The sequence below is a fragment of the Chionomys nivalis genome, chromosome X (genome assembly GCF_950005125.1).
Source record: "Chionomys nivalis chromosome X, mChiNiv1.1, whole genome shotgun sequence".
In the NCBI taxonomy this organism is placed as follows: domain Eukaryota; kingdom Metazoa; phylum Chordata; class Mammalia; order Rodentia; family Cricetidae; genus Chionomys; species Chionomys nivalis.
Window position 1 is genome coordinate 34,112,487 of NC_080112.1, and position 22,417 is coordinate 34,134,903.

The 22,417-nt window shown below is 37.6% G+C and overlaps 1 protein-coding gene across 1 annotated transcript in view; it reads right to left on the bottom strand.

Annotated features, from left to right (window-relative positions):
- Efhc2 (EF-hand domain containing 2) overlaps positions 1-22,417 on the bottom strand; it is a 144,611-nt gene that overhangs the window by 70,340 nt on the left and 51,854 nt on the right. The window contains exons 5-9 of the mRNA XM_057759411.1: positions 21,660-21,911; positions 19,077-19,190; positions 17,960-18,098; positions 9,635-9,800; positions 2,635-2,777 (exon numbers count right to left, since the gene is read on the bottom strand). Of these exons, the coding sequence (XP_057615394.1) occupies positions 2,635-2,777; positions 9,635-9,800; positions 17,960-18,098; positions 19,077-19,190; positions 21,660-21,911 (814 nt within the window). The remainder of the gene's footprint in view (positions 1-2,634; positions 2,778-9,634; positions 9,801-17,959; positions 18,099-19,076; positions 19,191-21,659; positions 21,912-22,417) is intronic.

Consider the following 22,417-nt stretch of genomic DNA (forward strand, 5'->3'; position numbering starts at 1 on the left):
AGACATTTCATTGTACAGGCTACTAAGCTAAACCAACATATATGTTTTAAAGGTATTTTGACTTCAATATTTGGGTCTAAGGATATGTTGCTTTGGAAAAGAAGTTTTGCTTTTGTTTCCTCAGAGGATAGAAAGCTGTGGATTCCTTAGTGGCTAATATTGTTTGATCAAATAAGACCCCCGGAAGCAATGGCCCAGATGGTGCAACATCCATGACAGCTTCAGGACTGCTGGCTGAGATGGACCTACCACACAGGATATCCCATGAAAGACCTTATTAACAGCACCCCCAATCAGCAGGAAGTAGTTTAGAGAACAATGCCCAAATTCCCTAAATGATTGTTTATGAATATTTGTTTATATTTATAAGGGATATGCTATAGAGATGAATACTTTTTATTGGTATGTATCTTGATTTATTGATACATATTTGAGGCCAATTTTGTTACATGTATATTTTTGCTCTGATTAAGGTATTGGGCTTGTGTGGCTCATTCAAAAATGTAATGTATAATTAAGAAATACAGGTTAATAGACAGTCATCTATAATAGTCAAGCATGTGGTCATGTTAGTTAGGTTTTCTAGATGTACAGAGATGTATTTCAGTTAGGTATTCTTCAAACCTTTTAAAGACTAACAGAATATGGCATTTAAAATGTTTTAAAAACTTAGGACTTTTCATGACAATGAGATTGACTCATCTGCTCCTGGCAGCAACAAACTACTTCAAGAGGAAGATGGGCATCATCAAAGAGGCTCTTTAAGGAGTTTGTTAGTCATTCGGGCAAGAAATTGCTATTTCTTGGACTGCTTGATGGCATGCTATATAAACTGGACATGTAGGATCCACAGAAAAATTATTTGACTAAAGGTGAGACAGTCCTTTAGGGTTTCTGCTTCATGAAAAAGCTGCCAGACATTTTGTAGGACACAGAAGAGAGCATCTTATGAACTTGTATGGTACCATTACAAAAAAAAAACAGATCTTCAAATTTCCTGATTCATGGAAAAGTCTGCCAGATATTATGGACCTACAGGCTGAAGAAGGATGTCCCAACACTACAAAAGAACTTCGGGTGACTGTCCAGGCAGCAAGATGTCTCTGTCAATTCTAGAGTTTTGGAAGCTGCTTACAATGCACTTCCTGTTTACCTAGGTAATATATCCTTCTGGAGGTTTTGATAGAGTTGAAAAGAGATAGTTATAACTATTGTTTTCTTTAATTATAATAAAAGATAAAGTGGATATAAATATTATAACTGTAACTCTTGTTTGATACTTGTTTTGTTATATGTAATTTTACTATGTTAAAGTTAAAGCCTTCCTATTTATTTAGACAGAAAGGGGAGATAATGTGGGATTTCCCTGTGTATGCTATAATATATTTTATTACCATTGGATATTAAAGAAGCTGTTTCAGCCAATGGTTTAGTAGAGTAAAGCCAGGTGGGAAATCCAAACAGATGTGTAGAGAAAGTAGGTAGAGTCAGGGGGTGCCATGTATGGTAGGCTACAGCCTCGTGATGATACACAGATTAATAGAAAAGGGTTAATCTAAGATGTAAGAGTGAGCTAGAAATATGCCTAAACTATTGGCCAAACAGTGTTGTAATTAATACAGTTTCTGTGTTATTATTCGGTTTTGGGCAGCCGGGAAATGAAAGAGTAATCTCCATTTACAATAATTACTTTTCTAAGTGTACAGAATTGATATTTGTGACCATTCAGAACATGGCATATGTTCATCCTTATTTAGTTTTATAGTTTAAGATGTTCTATTATTCAAATTACACTGAGGGCCTCACTTAGTTGTACAAATTATCCATTATTCATCAGCATACTAAGTGGCTAAAGAAGTTCAAGTATATACTTGACTGTTACATTTTCAGATTTTGCGTGCCTTTTTTTTTTTTTTTAAAAAACTTGTTGGTTTCTTGAAACTGGTCTTGATCAGGATATTCACAACATGTAAATTGACAAATGATACAAACCAAATTTTTACTTATTTTTTCCCAAAGAGTTAGTTGAGCTGGTTATTCTTCTCAAACATATGTCTTCAGCACAGATAAAAGTTGTAAACATGTTGAAACAAAGAACATTTCCAAATTTGTAAGTCAATGACTGTCCTTAGCAATAGCCATAAGATCAACATACTGGAGAACATTCCACAGGCCTGGGGGCAGGACCTTTGGCAATAGTCAGAGCAAACAGAAGTAACACAGAAAAATGGATCCTGAAGATTAAATTTGTATATCTTGTATTCTTTTCTTAATCAGGCAAAGATTAAAAAATTGTAAGTGGGACAATGGAACATTCTCTTGGCTTTCTGGCTGGGAGTGTGATTGGTCGTAGTCAAACCATGATTTTGAAGCCCTGAGGTTCCAGAGGAATGCCTCAGAAAAAGAAATGATAGTGGCAAAGGGGATTTCCTTTGGGTAACTGATCCCAGCTGTTCTTTATCACTTTATATATTTGGGTTTATATTTAAGACATTGCTATAAGAAGAAATTTATTGGTTAGAAAATTATCATCACAGATATTCTAGGCTATCAAATCAGATTATACTCCCTAATTTCGAAAGGGAAAGGTGGTTAATGGTGTGAGGAAAATGCTGAGTAACATATGTCTCTTACCGGAATTCCTCTCTATAGGTTCAAATACTGAAAGTGTGTCATCACTGAGATAAAACGCAATAACAAACATCCTGTCAAAATCGGCACATTTTTCTGTGACTAGTTTTGCAAAATACCGGAGCGTGTTACTTATGTTTCCATAGCTAAATAGAAGAGAAATGAGAGTTAAAGAATTGTACAAGCAATACCCTAAATATTATATATATTGCAAAAGTGAGTCATGGCTTTAAGAAAGAAATTTATGCTTTTCTAAACAGTCTAAATATCTTCTTTCTAAGGTTCTAAATCTAAACACTGAAGGAATTTTCTCAATAGATTAAAATCTTTCCTGTTCTTCATATTCTGGGAAATATACTGAAAACCAGGCCTGGTGGCACATGCTTGAGATCTCAGCATTAGAATAAAGAGATGGGCAGGTCTTTGGAGCACACTGCTCAGCCAACTGAGTCGAATCCTGAGACCCTATCTTAAAAAACAAGCTAGGCAACTCCAGGAAAGTGCTAAGGTTGATCTCTGCCCTTCTGCCCTCCATGTGCACAGACATAGACATGAACCCTCATGAACATGTTGTACACAACCAAAAAAAATCCATAAACACCTGCTCAAAGCAGGTGAATTAATCAGCTGTCCTCTGATCATGTAGTTGGTCAACAATCACAGTAATTCTGTCAGGTAGAGGCATAAACACTTAGCACAATGGCCAGAGTCAATCCAGATGACATATGTTACTGGACTCCTGAGGCATCTGTCTCAAGTCCAGGATTTTTCTGCCCTCTCTATCACTCCCATCTCTCCACGATCATTCTTAACTACTTTCAAGGAAAACATTAACTTTTCTCCTTCATAAACATCGTGCCCATGTCTCCATTTTAATATACTTACTATTTCCATTGTATGTAGCCATTACATGCCTGTTTTCATGAGAAAGTCCTGTCTTATTTTAACCATTATCCACTATGACACTTTTTTATATTATAATGTATTACACTAATTATTTGCAGAAAGTTATACCCATAATGATTAGAAGAAATACTTAGCACTATATGAATGAACAGGGGTTAGAGATGGAATCAAATAAAATTTAAAATTTTTATCAGGTAAGCTATGGTAACACACACCTGTAGACTCAGTACTGGGGAGGCTGAATTTATGAGTCTGAAGCCAGCCTGGGCTACACAGTGAGACCCTATCTTAAAAATAAAACCAAAGTTGGTTGCCTGAGCAGTGAACTAAGTAACTCATGGTCTTTCAGTAAAGGCACAGCTGCAGTTATTAGCCAGTGAAAGTCAGCCCTCCAACAAATAGTAAGGCCTTAGGAGGTCTGTGATAATCAAAACCATTACCTTTGAAAGTGTCCGCTAAAATCAACCATGCCCTTCATCACTTCCCTATAACTTGTATATTCTCCTGTCCTGAAATCCATTCTTTGTGTTCACAGTGATACAAACCACAACAAAGTATTTCTAATTTGCAGAGACATAAAGTGCTCTTCTTCACCCCCTTCTTGAATTGTATAGGAAGGTGGGCTGGGAAAACACAGTGGCAAGATTGCCAATTTGAGGCCTCATATGAGATAGAGCACAGCAGTTTGGAAATCTCATCCCAGGGTAGTCTGGACAAAACCACCAGTGGGCTCACAATTTGGATTTTCCTAAGTGCCTAGTTCCAAGGCTTCAGATGGACCTTATAGACTACTTGGGCCAGCTATACTCTGTGAATTACCTTCTCTGGTACTTAATTGAACTCACAGGTTAATATTCAACAGTCCCCTCTTATGAAAGACTCATAAAGTTACAGATGCCTAAAATATCAATAAACAATTGAATTAGGTCTAATCTAAGTCCAAATGAATGCTATTTTAAATATAACTTCTTAGAACTTAAGTTTATAAGTGCATATATTTACTGGGAATATTTGAATATATCATTCATTTCCCCCTTAATTGTAGTATTCTGGATATCTCATCAATTGGTAATATAAACCTACTCAATAAAATTGAGCCATTCATGAAGTTTGATGTACATAAAAGTCACCCAGAAAACTTATTACATATGCAGAATCCATAATCTAATCACTAGAGATATGGGCTCACGAGTGAGCTTATATTTGCAGAAAACTACAAGATGGTCCCCAAGGAAAATTGTAGGAAAGTGTATTCAAATATTTCCTTCATCTAAATCAATTTTCAAATGCCTGACTTCGGATCACAATCTTCACCCTTCCGGGTGATTAACTACTCATATCTCTTGTATCAACCATGATGTCATATTTAGTAATTTAACACTATACAGTCCTGTACTCTTGGTTGGCTGTCTTAAAATGTGCTTATTCCCATTGTCCCAAAACAAATTATAAATTCCTAGATCTAGGATGCATGTCTTAATGTTTTTGACATAGAGCCCAATGTTACCTATCTTCACTGCATTGAATTCTCCCCCACCATCCCTTTCCTTCTGTCTTTCTCCTGCTGGGAATGGCACCCAAGGCCTGAAATATGCCAGTAAGTCATATTCTCTGCCCCTTATCCTTTCATTTAAATCCACTTCTATTGGTAAAGGGTTTTGTTACCCAAACTGTTCTTACAAAACTAACAATCATCTCCAAAATGCCACATCGCAACCTTAGTCCTTTTTTGCATCTAATTTTATTAATCAGCAACTTCTTCCATGACACTCTTGATTCACTTGGCTCAAAGCCCTATGCATTTATTAGCTCTATGTCATTCCTATCTCCTTGTTTGCCCCATGCCATCCTTCTTCCATGGTTCCTTCACTTTTCTCCAAACTCTTAATGTGGGATGTCCCAAGGTTTATCCATGTACTTCTTGACATCTGTTCATCCTTGGTGATCTTACAGTTTGAAACTTTAGTATAATTTGGCATTATTAACTGAAATGTTAAATATATGCTGATGATTTCCAAATTTACATCACCAGTTTAGACCTGTCTCCTGAATACCCTCAATACAGACCGCACCCATCTTCACTTGATACCTAATTGCCATCTCAACTTGTTCTAAAACTGAACTTGGGTTCTTGTCCCTAAACCCATTCTACCTATGGCACCATTCCAATTACTTGGGTCTAAATCTTGAGACATTTATAACTCTTCACTTTTTTTTTTTGGTTTTTCTTACACCTCATATCTAATCCGTCAGGAAATCTTATTAGCTCTACATTCAAAATATAGTCAAAACCTGCCATTTCATTTCATCCCTCCAACAGTATCCATCCAGATGTGATAACTTTTCTCTTGGACTATTGAAGTAATCTCATAGGTTGTCATAAATCTACTATCATTTTTGTATAGTCTATTCTTAACACTGTACAGGAGATATTCTTCTAATAGGCCAGTCTAATTAAGTCATTTCTCTGGTCAAATCTCCCAATGCTTTTTCCTTATCTTTCTAAATATCAAGAGTCCCTATGATTGCCGGCAAAATCTCATGTGACCTCACATTTTGTTATATCTTTTACCTTATGTTCGTGAGGTACATCTTGCTCTTCCCTCATCTTCTCCATCCACATTGGTCTCTGGAGAGTTTCTACACACTCTAGTCAGGTGCATTGTTCAGAGCATTTATACTGACACTTCCTTCTGCTTGGACTATGTACTATGTTCCTTTGCCTCAGAGAAATCTATCAGAGCACCACTGAAATTTTCAACTAGGGATATTCATCATTTATGTACTCCTAGATCCTCTGTGTGGAAAAGTAATGCTTTTTTCTTTTTAATATGGTGCTTACCACATTATATATACTATTTGATGTACTTGGGTGTTTTTTGTGCATATTTCCCTCAACTAGAATGACGTTTGATGAGGGAAGATGTACTTGCATGGCTACTTTGTTCACTGATCTATCACAAATACCTAAGTAAATGCTAGTCACACAGCAGGTTCTTGGGACATATTTGTTGACCTCCACCCCCACCCCAAGCTCACCTATAACTGAGAATTTTCTAAGATCAAAAGCAAACAAGAATAAAAGCTCTAGAGCAGTGGTTCTCAACCTTCCAAATGTGGTCACCCTTTACTACAGTTCCTCATGTTGTGGTGACCCCAACCATAAAATTAGTTTCATTGTTACTTTATAACTGTAATTTCACTCCTGTTATGAAAAGTAATGTAAATATCTGTGCTTTCTGTGAAAGGGTCTTATAATCACACAGGAATTGTCCTATAGGTTGAGAACCACTGCTCTAGAGATACATAAGTCTTCACATTGGAAAGCATGTGAAGACCTTTTTGTTAGGTAATGATAGGAAAAATTAAGGGGGCTGTTGGTGGAAACAAAAGATGGACAAGGTCTGATACCAGTGAAAGATTAATAATAAAATTAAAAACCATGACTTTTTGGAATCTATATGGTCAGAATAGTAGGAGTATGAAATAACTTTCCCATTAGGAAGCTATCTGGTCCTTCTACTTTGATCCATCATTAAAAACAGGATTAGTGGGGCTAGAGAGATAGATAGCTAAGCAATTAAGGATTCTTATTGTTTTTGAAGAGGACCCAGGTGCAGTTCCCAGCACCCACATAGCAGTTCAAAACTACTCATAACTTCAGTTTCAGATCTGATGGCCTCTTCTGACCTCCAGAAACACACAAGCATGGATGTGGGTGAGCATACATACAGACAGACAAGACACTTCTACAATAGACATATTTTCAAAAGAACAGGTTTAGCAAACATTTTGTCTACCACTGTACTTATTCATATGCCCATTTTTTTATTGGATGAAACATTCACCAGCATTATTCTAACTCTCATGTAAACAATAAAATCAGTCTCTTACATGAAGGAACTCTCAGCCTGGGGGAGTGCAGAAATTACATATGTGAGTAATTCCCAAGTCATGTGATAAGTACAGATTCTATGGCAAAGAAGGTAAACTCCAGAAGTGAAATTTTCCTGGATTCACTTCCTAGTTCAACTAAAAATTAGCTGTGAGTTTGGACAAGCTGCAGAGCTTCTTAGTGTCTTGCTTTCCTCATTTGGAAAGTAGGTGCAAGAATATAATCTGTTTTCTTCTAGGGCTGTTTTAAGGATTAGGTGAAATCAGATTCTATAAAGTAGTTAATCCAAAGCAAACTACTAACTGCTTGCTATCACTAGTGCTTTGATTATTAGAAGTATGATCAGCAGAGTATTGTGGGTACAAAGGGAACAAAGCACTTCAGTCCTGTGCATCCAGTTGTGCCAGTTACCATGGAAACAAGGTCACTGTTTATGAGGAGCTAGAGGGAAGTGTATTCCTGACACAAAACAAGCAGTGAACAAAAGGAAATGAAATTGGAGACATGTGTGCCTATATCCCCATCCTTCAACCCAAGAGTCCAACTTACATGTATGATTCCATCTGTAGTTAGGGTCCTAAGGCAAATTTTACATGGCAGACATGTATTCACAAAGAACTAATTTCCCTGGGTTTCAGAGCAACACCCTGAATAATATTTCATATTACTTAGTTATAAGAAAATGTTCCTCGTCTTTTACAATAAGGACATTCTTCTAGTACATACCCTCCAAGTGGAAGTCCTTACGAACAGTAGTTACTGAAAAAGAGGCCATCCAAGTCTACCCTGAAAGCTAGCCTAATGCCAACAAAAGAACACGGCCATGCTGATGTCCTTCTTCCATGTAAAATGCAGTTGATTCCCAGACACTAGTATGCTGCAGAATGCCCCAGGGTGCCTGTGTAAAGAGATTGCTGGGCCCCGCCCCAACATTTCTTTCTCATCCATCCAGAAGCACATGAATTAATTAATTAATTCTCCCAAGAATGGGAGTTTGAAATTTAAATAAAACTCTAAAGTTCTTAAAAATAAACAATGAGTTCTTGAAAGACAAATGACATCATGTCGCAGCAAAGGCATACCTTCCCACACTCCATATTATTCGCAGACAGCGAGTTAAACCCTCTTTATAGATACAGCATAACACTTTGTTCGCTTTCCTTCAAAGTTTGACAACAGCATGGGACCCCATTCAATCTGACCAACTTAAGAGTGCTTTTTCTTCTTCAAGTCTTAACACATGTTCCCTTTATTATTCTCTCCCAGCATCTCCCAACCCATTATCTCCCTCACACAGAGCCATAATTTTTAGTTTACATCCTATTCAAGCATCTGCAAGGTTCTCCCAAAATTTTTCCCTGAGATTTTTTTCAAGGTCTGCTCATCCTGAAGAATCAAAAGGTAGCCACAACCAGTGCCCATTTTCTACAAGAACAATTCAGGATCGGATTGTGCCTCGTGTATATTAGGGATACTTTGGAAAATCTATCTTCTGAAATTAACATTCAGCAATATAAGCAGTCTATTCTTACTGGACTCAAACCAAATCTCTCAAGTCAGAGCAACATGAATTTTCTAAAATTACATGTTGTAAAACACTAACAAACCATTGAAATTTCTCTAGCAGGGGTTGGCACACCATAGTCTGTGAGACAAATCCAGCTGGCCACCTGTGTTTGTAAGTCTTTGAGATAAATGTACATTTTTACATGGTTGAACAGAAAAAGATCAGAATAATATATTGTGATATGTAAATATTTCATGAAATTCAAATGTTAATGTCCATAAAATGTTTTACTGAAACACAGTTACACATGTGTTTACATTCTGTCCTTGTAACTTTCACACTATAATGGCATATCTGGTGGCTGTAATGGAGGGCGTATGGCCCAGAAATTCAAAGCCATGTACTCTCTGACCCTTGAAATCAGATGACTTTTCCCCTGCATTATTCCAAGAGAAAGACAGACAGACAGATATGGAAAGACATCAGGCCAGGGATGACAGGACTTTAGAGGTGTCCAAATCACACATTAAAATAAACTCTCAAGGGAGAAACTGTCAATCCCCATGCATTCCTCAACCTCATTGCAAAGCTACAATAAGTTGTCCCTGGCCTAAAAATTAAATGAGTTGTGTGACAGGGTTAGGTTATAACATCTTTGGGAAAGATAGAACTATAATCGAGGTTCCCCCAGGCACCTGTCTAGTTCCATGAACTTTTTGAAGTTCCTCCGATGAGGTGTGGGCTTGAGGCCTATGCAGGAGCGGAAAGAATCCTCTTCAGACCCAAAGCCAGTGTAAGGTGGGTATTTCCTTTCTATTTTTGGAAGAGGAGGAGGCTTGCATGAAATGGCGGTAAAATCATCTATAACAAAACACAGGCAAACAAAACATCATTTTTTTTTTGCCCTGATTATGGTTGTTTTGAAAGGTCTGTTATTATTTCAAGATGAACATGAAGATTTTGTAGACTATTTTAAACTCTTTCAAACAAAACATGAGAGTAGGTTTCAATCGTGTTTATAACAACCACAGAGCTCACTTACTAGTCATTGGATCAAATGAAAAAAAAAGCAGAAATCTTTATCAAATAACCTCACACCCCCATTTCTGAATATTATTTTGCTCTTCCCTTGATTTTTCAATAATATGAAAATTTAAACTTGAAAATTTATCCTATCAATTTCATGTTTTAACCTGCAATTTGGGCCCTCTCCTATCTTCAGACAACATTCACTAATAAAAGTTATTTTCCCAATAGGAATGGCTTCCAACTGCCTCCCCTTTAACTTTACCCATTGGTCAGTTCCTCCTCCTTGAATCCACTTTTTTAAGCCCTCTTCCTTGCCTCCAATTCAACTCTAAGACACTGTCTATTAACAAAACAAAACCCCCTTCCTGTCACCAGCCATGTTCCAGGTCACTCATGTTATTGCTCAAGATAAGATTGCAACTGTAGTCATAATGAAGTAAAACCCCAAACAGTTAGGGATACCCAATTGCCTACACTCTCAAATGGAGCATGATATGATCAATACTGTTGAGTTTATTTTTTACTTATCATGTGTTAGAAATGAGAGAGTCGGTCAAGCTCTTAGGTAATCATTTATGGTGTTGTCATCTTTAAGAACCAAGTGTGCTTTCTAGAACAAACAACATACTGACCCAATCTATCCAAGTCACCGTGTTTGACCTACTACAAATGGCAAAAGAGATTCTAGAACATTTCCCAAAATAAAATTAAAACAGATTTCTTTCTTTGTATTTCTTTCTTCCCCAAGCTTGATAGGTGTTTCAGTTATGAACAAAAAGATCTCTACAAATGTAAATATTTCCTTCTCCATAGTCAAACTTCTAATAGAAGAAATAATCGAGATTTTGGTACACATCATTAGAAAAAATGCACACCAATGTTAAGTGGGTTTTTTAATTGATCAAAAGGCTAAGGGTGTGAGGCCATTTCTAATTATGATTTGAAAACATTTTTCAGCTTTCAACTCTTCTTAGATTTCCTAGCTGCCTTTGTATGAGATTTCCTGAGGCACAATCCCCAGAACAGCATTGGTTCATCTTAACAGAAACTGCTCACAGCAGACATGTGGACAAAGGAATTGCCAGAAAATATTTCTCCTTTGCTCAGTGAAAAGAGACAACCAGTGTGTTCTTATGGAGAATCCCATCAACCTTTCTTAATGGTCATTTTGTGATTAAAGAGACATCTTGATAAAAAGAGAAAAGCCCAAATCTTCAAATTTGAACTGCAGTAGACTCTATCCTTGCTCACCATTACCTCAAAAACACCACTGCTTGCTACCTTTGTTCCAGGGCAAGCACCATAGAAATGGCAGGAAAACTTTATGTAATTAGAAAATTGGGACCTGGGCAGTTTCTTCTAACAAGGGCATATACATACAACTCTACCTACTAATCAGAGTGCACTGGCCACAAGATTATACTACACACTAATCTTAGTGCACTAACCGAAGATTTCAATTCTTCATCGCAAAGTCATTAAGCATATATTCTATAGCCTTCACTACAAGTCTTAAAACATGGTGTTGTTTTCTCAACTACCCAATTTTTGTAACAGATTTAAGAAACAAAAGAACCAATTTAGGGCTTTCCTCTGCACCCACAGTGCCATCTAGTGTATAAAAAATGACAGCTGTTCCACTTTAGCACCCTTGACTTTTATAACATCATACAGATCCTTTTTGGAAACTCTGGATCAAGATTTAACTTTAAATTGCATCTCCCTGGTAGCTCACATAGGTTCACAAAGCCACAGAATAATACATGAAGTTGGCTGCCATTGGGTTGTCATCACCCCATCTACCCTGCCTATTTCAGATATTCAGAAATGTTGAGCAAATAAAAAGGCACACCTTTTGTACAAAGCATCTTCCCAAATGTATTTTCTAACTAAAATTTGGGTAGACATTGAAACACTCATGTCTTCCAAATACACTGAGTTCTTCTCATTCCAAATTACTTGTACACATGAATTGAATGCCCATCCATGACTTCAGAGAGATTGTGTATAGAAACGGAGTTTAATGATTCTATATGCCATCTCTGGTAGAAGCATTATTGGTGAAAGGCACAAAATACCTCAACTTTCATCTCATGTGATCTAATATCCCACAGATAGAACCAGACTTTAGGAAATCTGAAGCTTATGTAATTTTGAAAAAAATTATTCAAGCCAAAGAATGCCAAATTACTAAGATAAATTAGACCAGAGCCTTTGACTAGGACCCCTATATAAAGGAAGAACCTTGAAAACTATGAAACCTTCCTTAGCTTCAAAGGAAATTCATCTCTGCTTGTAGTCAATACCTAGACTAAACAATTAGTGAATTACACCGTCAGAACTCAAAGTTCTATTTCTCAACCATCCTTACTATCTCTACAGGGGAAGTGAAAGAAGTAAACCTGGGAAGTCCATCAAGGCCACATGGTAAGCCATATACCAGTTCTGTCTCTGCTGCTCGTTTCCTCAAGTAACCACTGACTTGTCCTCTGCCATGTTCTCTTCCTTCTATTCCTGAGAGTGCAGAGATGGCCAGAACTGACTACAGAAAATGAAGGTGCTTTAAAATTATCTTAACCTTAGTCTCAATAGAAAGACTCAAAACCCTTCAGAATGAATGATTGTTACTGCTTTGGTTTTACCAATCACCAAAATCAATGATCAGAAATTAGTCCTATAAACTGGGTATAGTGCTATATGCGTGTAAATCCCAGTGCTGGGAAGCTGAGTCAGGAAGATTGCCATGAACATATGACCAGCTTGTGTTACATAGTGAATACCTAGTCAGTCAGGACTACACAGCAAGACTGTTAGAGGAAAGCAGACAGAAGAGAGAGGGTAAAGAATGGGAGGAGAGAGTAAAAAGTAGAGAAAAATCTTATTAATAAATAACCTAAGGCATAAATTCCTAGATAAGAATAGTTAAAATTCAGATCTCTTGTCTTTTTCCTGCAAGAAAGACAAACTAGACCCCTGGAACCTTTAAAAATCTTCATCTACAGGAAAAACCAACAATCTTTTACCTGCCCATCTATTTTTGTCCACGTCAACAATGAGGAAGTGGACTACTCCATCCTGTCAGGGAAGCCATCAGCAGCAAGATAGCCACACTGGCTGATGTAGACATTACAATGGACAAAGTTTTGTAAAACATCTATGAAATTACCATCTCCTTGGAATCTTAAAATGAATGAAAGAATCTCATCTTTCTATGGGACTGCTTCTTATCTAGAGGCTCAAATGTCTTTCAGAATTCTATCAAACCCTATACTTCTACACAAACAGAAAAGATAGCCATACATCTTCCTTGGATGGTGGCCAACTCTTTTTCTTTGTCTACCATTTTTTTCTTTTCTAAAATAAGTTGGAACGTTATTATGTAAGACAGAGGTCTAAAGTACTAAGGCTGAATAATGCATTACAGATTGCCCCTGGGAGCTAGGGAGATGACTCAGTTGGCAAAGTTGCTACACAAACATGAATATCTGAGTTCTATACCCAGCATCTACGTAAAAAACAGGCAAGAATGACAGCATCTGCCTATAATATCAACAATGGGGAGATTGGGTTTACTAGCCAGCCAGTCTAGAAGAACTGGTGAACTCCAGGTTCAGTGAAAGTCTATGTCTCAAAATTATGGTAGAGAGCCATTGAGGAAGACACCCAACATTGATCTTTTGCTACCATATACAGACACATGCATCTACCAATAGGAACACACACACACACCTGCACACAGAGACAGAGAGGCAGACAGAGACAGATAGACAGACAGACAGACAGATAGAAACACACATACACACAAAGAACCTCTTCTAGGGTCATAGAGATAGAAACACACATACACACAAAGAACCTCTTCCAGGGTCATAGTTACTGGTGGCACTTTGTTCTGGTTTAGGCTTAAGTAACAGTAAAAAATAATATATAAAATTCTACCTTATCAATTTTTAAGACCACATGAATTACCAACAAAATTATCACCCTTATTATCACATTAATACTATTAAAATTGCTTGTTAATGTTTATGTCAAATGTTACAGTACATGGAAAAGTTTCTCATCCTTATAAATATCTTTACCAATGTGTCACAGTCAGTAATGAAGAAAAATAAAGATCACTTCTTTAAATTTTTAAAGGCCAGAAATAACTAATAACTAATTTAAGTAACAGGAAGTATATAAATTTAACTTCACAAAAGTCAGAAAAAAGCCAATGTAAAGATTATTAGAGAATGTGAATCCACTTCTCCAGATTTCACTATGGATATACTCTATAGTCATTTGTAACATTAAGTGTGGTATTAAAACTCAAAACATGTTCTGTAATAGTATTTGTTAAATCGGACATTTTAGCATGTTGTAAGAAGTATTAAAAAGTCAGTGTGACTATGAAATGCTTCCTAAATTTGTATTTATATAATTTTCTGCTTTAAAATATGCTGCTGTGTTAACTTTGAAGGCACAAAGTACATTTTTTACATAATATAATACAGTCTAGAGGGAATAAAGAAAAACGGACTAAAAGAAATTAAACACAAGGACAGATTCAGGTGGAATGGAGTAGAGAGAATTTAAAACCAATACATTTACCCAGAACAGCTAAGTTTGGGTCATACTGGAAAATTCACACTACCTCATAAAATTCCCTGTAGAAGCTACTAAAGAAATGGATGAGTGACCAACTTCCTCTACTACAGCGTTCATTTTTCCCTAATGTAAATACTGCATTCTCAAATTAAGCTGACAAACAGCCAAATTTTGAACTCAATTTGGGAAATCATATGCTATCTTGGAGTTATGATAATCTGTAATCTTTTACTACATCCTTTTATGAGAGTAATCTTTACGTGTATGTAATGGTTTTCTGTGAATCATCATCAAATATTCCATCTTCATTGAAGGTGTACTAATTCTAAACAGATATCTATACTCACTAATGGCAAATTCTTTTCCCCAATGATTTAAGGGCCACTAGAAACTTCCTGGATGATGGTTTATATAATCCTCAAAATAAATATGTTCATTGTGTCTACTAAAGAGAACCAATTTTAGAAATTAAAGTGAAAGTACAGCCACCAAGTTGACTCCTGTCATACCCAGACATGTTCATCAATCTAGCATGCAGATGTGGTAGAACAATTCCCTTAATGAACCTGAAAGAAAAAACGGAAGTCTTTTCCATTCTAATCGCTTTGTGTGCTTTATTCAAGTAACATACCTTTTGACTTCAACTGTGAAGTCAAGGTATTTTCAAAATACTTATCTTGGATTAACTCTGCAGCATTTATAAGCAAATATCTTTTAGCAGCTGTTGCTCCTTTCTCAGCATTCAAACAATTCAAAGAGAGCTTAATAACATACAGTATCAATATCAAGATTCTCTGTGTATTTTTCATCTTTACATGGCTTTATTTTAACCTCTATTTCTTTTATTTTTACTTTTACTTTTTGGCTTTTTGAAACAGGTTCTCTGTATCTTTGTCCTGGAACTCCCTCTGTAAACCAGGCTATCCTTGAACTCACAGAGATCTGTCTGTCTCTGCCCCCCAGGCTACTCTCTTTCTTTCTTTTCTTTTTTTTTTTTCTTTACTCTGAGAACTTTAACCTTTAGCCTGTATATATTTTTAATACACTGTAAACCATTTAGAGGTTTTCTTTCTCTTTGAATCTTTCTTTACTGTATACCTCTCTTTTTCTGACCACATGGGTCTTTAATTTACTAAGGAATATGGAGAAGTTTTTTTTTTTTTTTTTTTTTTTTTTTTTTTTTTTTTTTTTTTTTTTTTTTGCCACAACTCTACGGCATTTCAAGGTCCTTGCCAGGAAGCAAGCTGCAACAGTGTATCCATCAGGACCCCCTGCTTGAAAGAGTCGGAGTTTTCCCTGGCAGGAAGGCCCAGAAAGCCGGCATTTTAAAACAGCAGCTTTTTTCCTGCTAAGGCTGAAAACCAAAATGTTTAGTCTTTCCCAAGCTTTCTCTGGCTTTCTATGGATGCAGTTATCCACGTTGGGCACCATTCTGTAACATGGAGGGGGCGGCTTGTTTGTTTGGGTTTCTGTTCTGCCTGTACCCCCAGCTGTTTAGTCCCAGAGAAAAATCACACAAAGATCTCTGTAAGTTATAAAGCTGATCGGCACATTAGCTCTAGCCTCTCACTGGCTAACTCTCACATCTTGATTAACCCATTTTTCTGATCTATGTTAGCCATGTGGCTCAGTACCTTTATTAGTGGAGCAGGTCACATCCTGCTGCTTTGGTGGTCTAGGCAGGAGTGGGAAGAATCAGCTTCCTCCTTCCCAGAATTCTCCTGTTCTCATTATATCATTTCTACTTCCTGTCTGGTTTTCCCGCCTATATTTCCTGCCTGGCCAATCCGTGTTTACTTAAAACATGATTGACAGATTACAGACAATTCTCCCGCACCAAAAACCCCCACAAGAAACACAAAATGAAAAACGAGCAAAAATCAATAAGACAAAAAAACAGGTCAAAATGAAACAAAATATTAACGCACCTTATTTTTAAGAAGCTACAGGGCTACAGGGGCTTAGCTTCATATTACCACCCACAGAACGTTTAAGTGAATAAACCATAGTTCAAAGAAGTACACATCAATTCTCCAGATATGTAGTACACACACCCAAATTCAGCCCATCATGGATTTTTTTTTTTTTTTTTTTTTTTTTTTGGTTTTTCGAGACAGGGTTTCTCTGTGGTTTTGGAGCCTGTCCTGGAACTAGCTCTTGTAGACCAGGCTGGTCTCGAACTCACCATCATGGATTTTTAAAAGCGCTGTATCAGTACTGATCATGTATAGTCTCTTTTCCTGTCATTCTCCCATAAACAATAGCAAATATTTACATAGCATTTATATTGAATTAGGTATCACAAGTAATATAAAATTGATTTAAAGTAGCAAGGCACCTGCTTGTTACCCAAGTTACATAGGAGGCTAAGGAGGAAGTATTGCCAAGTTCAATGCCAGACTGAAAAATATGATGAGATCCTGTCTCAAATTGAACAAATGAATGAATGAATGAGTGAATTCATACATAAAACAGTATATAGGACAATGTGTATAGGTTCTTTGCAAATGGTACATCATTTCAGTGAAAGTCTTAGGCATCTCTCAGAGGTAGCTATGAAGGAAGGGTTAGAATCAATTCCCTGCAGATACTGAAGGAGGATTACATAGAGTACTAGACACTATCACAATTCCAAACCCCATCCAGTTAGGTCAGCAAATCCTGCCAGTTACAGCAGAAGCAGGTATATGGATCATGAATACAGACAAGGTTTAGAAAGTATGTAGAAGTGGGAGTTTAATAAATGAAGGTTTCTATACTAGATTTTATAGCGCATCCTTTGCCTGCTTCTATACTTTCATAATATTGCATAATGTGGTACAGGTCTCAGATCCCCTCTTCTAGACTATAAGCCTCTTCTATAACTCTGCATTACCTCTAGTCTACCACACTGACCTACACATAGTACATACATAATAAATCACTAGTTTTCACTCAACTCAACTTCCTTGCCTGGAATGGAATTGATACCTATAGAAAGAGAAACAGGAAACCTAGCTAGACCTCACCAGGAAATGCAAAGCTAACTGGCACAAGAGATTTCCCTAGAGAACTCAAGTGAATGTCGTTCATTGTGGTAAGCAAGAATTAAATGAAGAGAAGGGATCCAACACTTCTAGTTCAAGTGTTCTACCAGAATACCATACACTATAGAGAGAAAGGAGCTTCTAGAGGGAAATGGAAGCCCCTAACATGAGGCAGTTTAATTCTTGGCTTTTTCTCTCTATCACATACCCTTGGACAACTGAGCTCAAAGGACCTCAGTTTCTTCACCTCTAACATGGAGACAATGACCCTGTTCCTGGAAGCCTGTTTTTAGGAATATGAAAAGAACAAAAGGAAATCTTAAGTAGGGCATAAAGTGTTAAAAATATTTCCTAACCAGCGTGAGCATCACTTACCAACTCCATACTTTGTCCTATAATAGGTCTTGGTAAATTCATCACAGTCACAGAGGAGGACTGTCCTTCCCCACACATTGATGGTGGCACCTATTTTCAGGTCTCGATCTGTGTAAAACTCTTGCTCTACTTTTCCTAGCTGATAATCAGAGGAAAAATAGCATTATCCCCATGAATCTGCCCAAGAATACATGCCTTTTTCCAAGAAAAAATTAAAATTGTTATAATTATACTGGACTTCCCTGTCAGTACCCTGTCCCTTTAAGAGATAAGCTCTGCCCACTCCCAATCTCTCCCTTCCTGCCATTGCTCTCTTTGCTTTCTCTCTCTCTTCCTCCCCCTTTAATAAAACTTCACACTCTGTCTCCATCGCATGTATTCTGTTTCTCACATGGTCCCCCACCCACCATGGGACTCACCAAGGTCTCTCTTGAGCAAAATCTTTCAAAAATCACCTTATGATTTTTGTAATCATCACTTACAACTAAATTTTAAAATCAAATCAACTCTAAGATTAATTTTTTATCTTTTTTGTGCCTATGTGTGTGATGCATTGTGCATGTACATGTGTGTTCATGTGCATGATTCATGTTGAATATAGATGTACACATGCCACAGATCGTGCATGGAAGTCAGAGGACAACCTTAGGTGATGATGCTTACCTTCCATCTCCTTTGAAATAGGATCTCTTTGTTGTTAGGCACTGTGTATGCCACACTAGCTAGCCTTTGAGCAGCTGAGGACTCCCCAGTTTCCCATATCACTCATCGGAGTACTGGGATTACAGATGAACTTGACCATGCCTAAATTTACATCTGTTCTGGGGAGGGGCCCATACTTAGGTCTTTACATTTGCACAGCAAGCACTTTCCCCTCCAAGCCATCTTTCAGGATTATTTTAACACTGTAGTGCTTGCACAAGCAGTGCAATTTAATGCATATATTTCTATATGCATTTAAATATGCTTATTATTAACAAAGTGCAATAGAATGAATATAGTTATATATTTCTTGATTTCATTCATTAGCTCACAAGGCAAGACTATACAATTCACCCAACATCCAGATTTCTCAGACATCACATAGGAATCAGTAGCAAAACCCCAGACTCCTCACCTGGTATTTATCCAACAGATAGCCATCTGCTCGCCATTCTGACAAGCCCCCATACACATTGAGGACTGCTCGGTCTGTTATCTGGCCTGGTTGAAATATTCCAGGTGGGCCATACTGTAAGATAAAATTCAAACATGGTACATGTCTCCAGACACAGAGATGGTGCAGTCCCAGGATACATGCCAGAAATGGGCACTGCCTAGCTCTATTCTAACATCTGTGAGAAGCCAGTCTATCCACCTCTTGTCCTTCACAGTCCTGATAAATAGATATTTTTTTAAAATACCTCTATCCTATAGCTTTTTGTCTTTTTTGTTCTTTTGTTTTTGTTTTTGAGATAAGGTCTCATATAGAAGAGGATGACCTCAAACTCAAGTATCTTAGGATGACCTTGAACTCTTGATCTTTCTTTACCTCTCACCTGCTAGGATTATAGACATAGATCACCACAGCCAACCTTCCATCCTGCAAGTAACCATCTGCTTAGTTCTCCATTGAATATGGAGATCCACTCAATCCATTGTCTGCTTCCATTTCCAGACTTGACCAAAATATACACCATGGACTCATGCCACTTTCTATATTTCTCCAATTGTTGTACAGGCAGTCATCCTTTTTTGCTTGTTTGTTTTTGGTTTTTTTTTTTTTTATGTTTTTTTGGTTTTTGAAACAGGGTTTCTCTGTAGCTTTGGAGCCCGTCCTGGAACTAGCTCTTGTAGACCAGGCTGGTCTCAAACTCACAGAGATCCGCCACCACCGCCCGGAGGCAGTTATCTTTTTTATCCCCCAAGCGCAAACATCTCCAAGGAAGAAGGTCTAGCTCCTCACCACCTCTCTTTGTTCTGTCTAACAGGCTATCCAGTCCTGAGTGTAGGAAACGGAGTACAGCTGGCAGCCTAAATTGCTCTCAGAACTTCAGCTTCTTAACTCTCTCGCCTCCGCAGCATTACTCCTTGCTTTGAGAGCCAAGGGTACACCCATCCCTTCTGGATCTCACCCCAGTGAGAATCTATCCTCCAGAAAGCAGTACATAAGCCATTTTATTTTTCATTATAGCTCAAGAAGTGGCACACAGAACTCAACAAATATTTTTTGAATAAGTAAATAAAATGAAGCTACTGATTGCAAGACATACTGCAAATGTCAGGCGCATCATTATTTCATATTTAACCTATTTTTCAAAGACATTCTAATAACAGATTTCCCTGGCTTTTCCTGGAGGCCTGCTGTGCATATTCTAGAGCTCCCTCAGGGACAAATTCTACCTCTTCCCCCCCAGCCTTGAAGAAACACAGCAGGACTTCTGGCAGTAGGCACAGACTATGGGTGAGCCTCCTGTGAGGACTGAATGGCCAGCGGTTGTTTGCATAAGAAACAAGTGCTCCTAGTAACCTTTTCAGAAACAGCAAGAATGAAGTTTAAATATTTTATCCAAATCAGAAATAAAATGCAACAAAGACCTGTGAAAAGTAGCTTCAGTTCTCTGTAACCTGATAGGTATTAAGAAATGGGTCCTCAGAGAGTGGCTTTCAATATATCATCTCATTTAAGACTTCTAGTTATGGAAGCTCTGCTATCTGCATTTTAAAAGTGTGGGAATATATGTTCAGAGAGGTTAAGTGGCTTGCCCATGCTCACATGGCTATCAAAAGACAAATCCAGAAGTCTAATTCCGGTCTGTCTCTGTGTCATTCCTGCTGTGTCAGTTCCCTTCCTTCTCAAGTTCTGACAAGTGTTTGTAGAAACAAGCCTGACAAACCTTTTTCATAGTAAAGAAAATGCCAATGTCATCACTGTGGTGGTGGCTGGCTACTTGGTGGCTAGTCACTATACTTAGAATTGTGATTCACTCCTTTGCATATGTGTGTATGTTAGAGTACACACATGTATGTGTATTCACACCCTGATCAATCCCATGGGGTCTCCTTGGTAGGATGCAGGATGGTATCCTAAATTTCTTATTACTAATTGCTGTGAATTCAACAACAAAAAAAGTTTATTCATTTCCTTGCCTAAGTGTGTTGGCTAGCTAGCTTTTTCCCCTGGGGGGGGGAGTGTTTGTCCTTCATTTGTTTGTTTTTGTCAATTTGGCACAAGCTAGGGTCGTCTGAGAAAAGGAAATCTCAATTGTGAAAAGCCTCCATCACATGGGCCTGTGGGCAAGCCTGTAAGGCATTTTCTTGATAGATGATTGATATGGGAGAACCTAGCTCACTGTGGCCAGTGCACCCCTGAGTAAGTGATCCTGGGTGATACAAAAAAATAATTTAAGCAAGCCATAAAGGGCAAATGAATAAGCAACACTCCTGCATGTCTCCTGCACCAGCTCCTGCCTCCAGGTACCTGCTCTTCATGAGATCCTTCCCTGACTTCTCTCTGTGATGGACTGTGATGTGGAACTGTAAGCTAGAAAAAAAGTCCCTTCCCCCACAAGCTGCTTTTGGTCATGATGTTTTAGCACAGCAACAAAAGCCGTAAGTTAGCCAAGTAGCATACAGTAACTGTGTCACATGAGCCATCACACAACATTCCAAACAATGAATGACAAGTCTCTTGATCCACAGACATCCTCAAACTGCTTACCTTGGGCAGCTTGCTCCTCCGAAGGAATGATGACGTAGCATCCCGGCCTGAGTTAAGTGACAGTAATTCTCTGATTTCAATAGTATCGTCAGACAGGAAGTAATGTAGGACTAATTCTCTACGGTCACCAAACAGTGAGTGTGAGTCATCCCACAGGCAGAAGAAACGCAAAACCTTTCCATCAAACTGAAGGAACCGTTTCAGGGTGTCAAAGGACTGATAAGGGCGAAAGGGATCCACAAACTCTAATGTCTGCAAATGGGAAAAAAATGTCAGAAATACTGCAGGGTTTATATAGTCATTTCTGGGAGGCAAACAATAATACAAAGATGATTTGTTTTTCTGTAGACTATTTTGCCATACTTTCTAAAAGATTTAACTAAATATTATAATGTACAGATATATGGATCCAGGCGTACAGATATATGTACTCACAGTCAGTTTTAACCTTAAGAATATAGACAAACATTGGAAAGCTTTTCATACCTTGTTGAAGATTATTTTAACATACTAAATTATATTCCTGGGCTATGTTTGAAGCTGACTTTTCTCAAAGACTTACAACTTTATTATGAATAGACAAACCCAATCTATGGTGACAGAAACCAGAAGAGTAATCATTTCTGTGGAGGGATAAAACAAGAAAGGGCAATATCTGGGGATTTGAAAAGAAAAGTGAACAAAGGAATATTATGAAATTATGGGAAATATTATGTATCTTTTCTTTGGGGCCATGCTGATGATTTAACCCAGTCTTA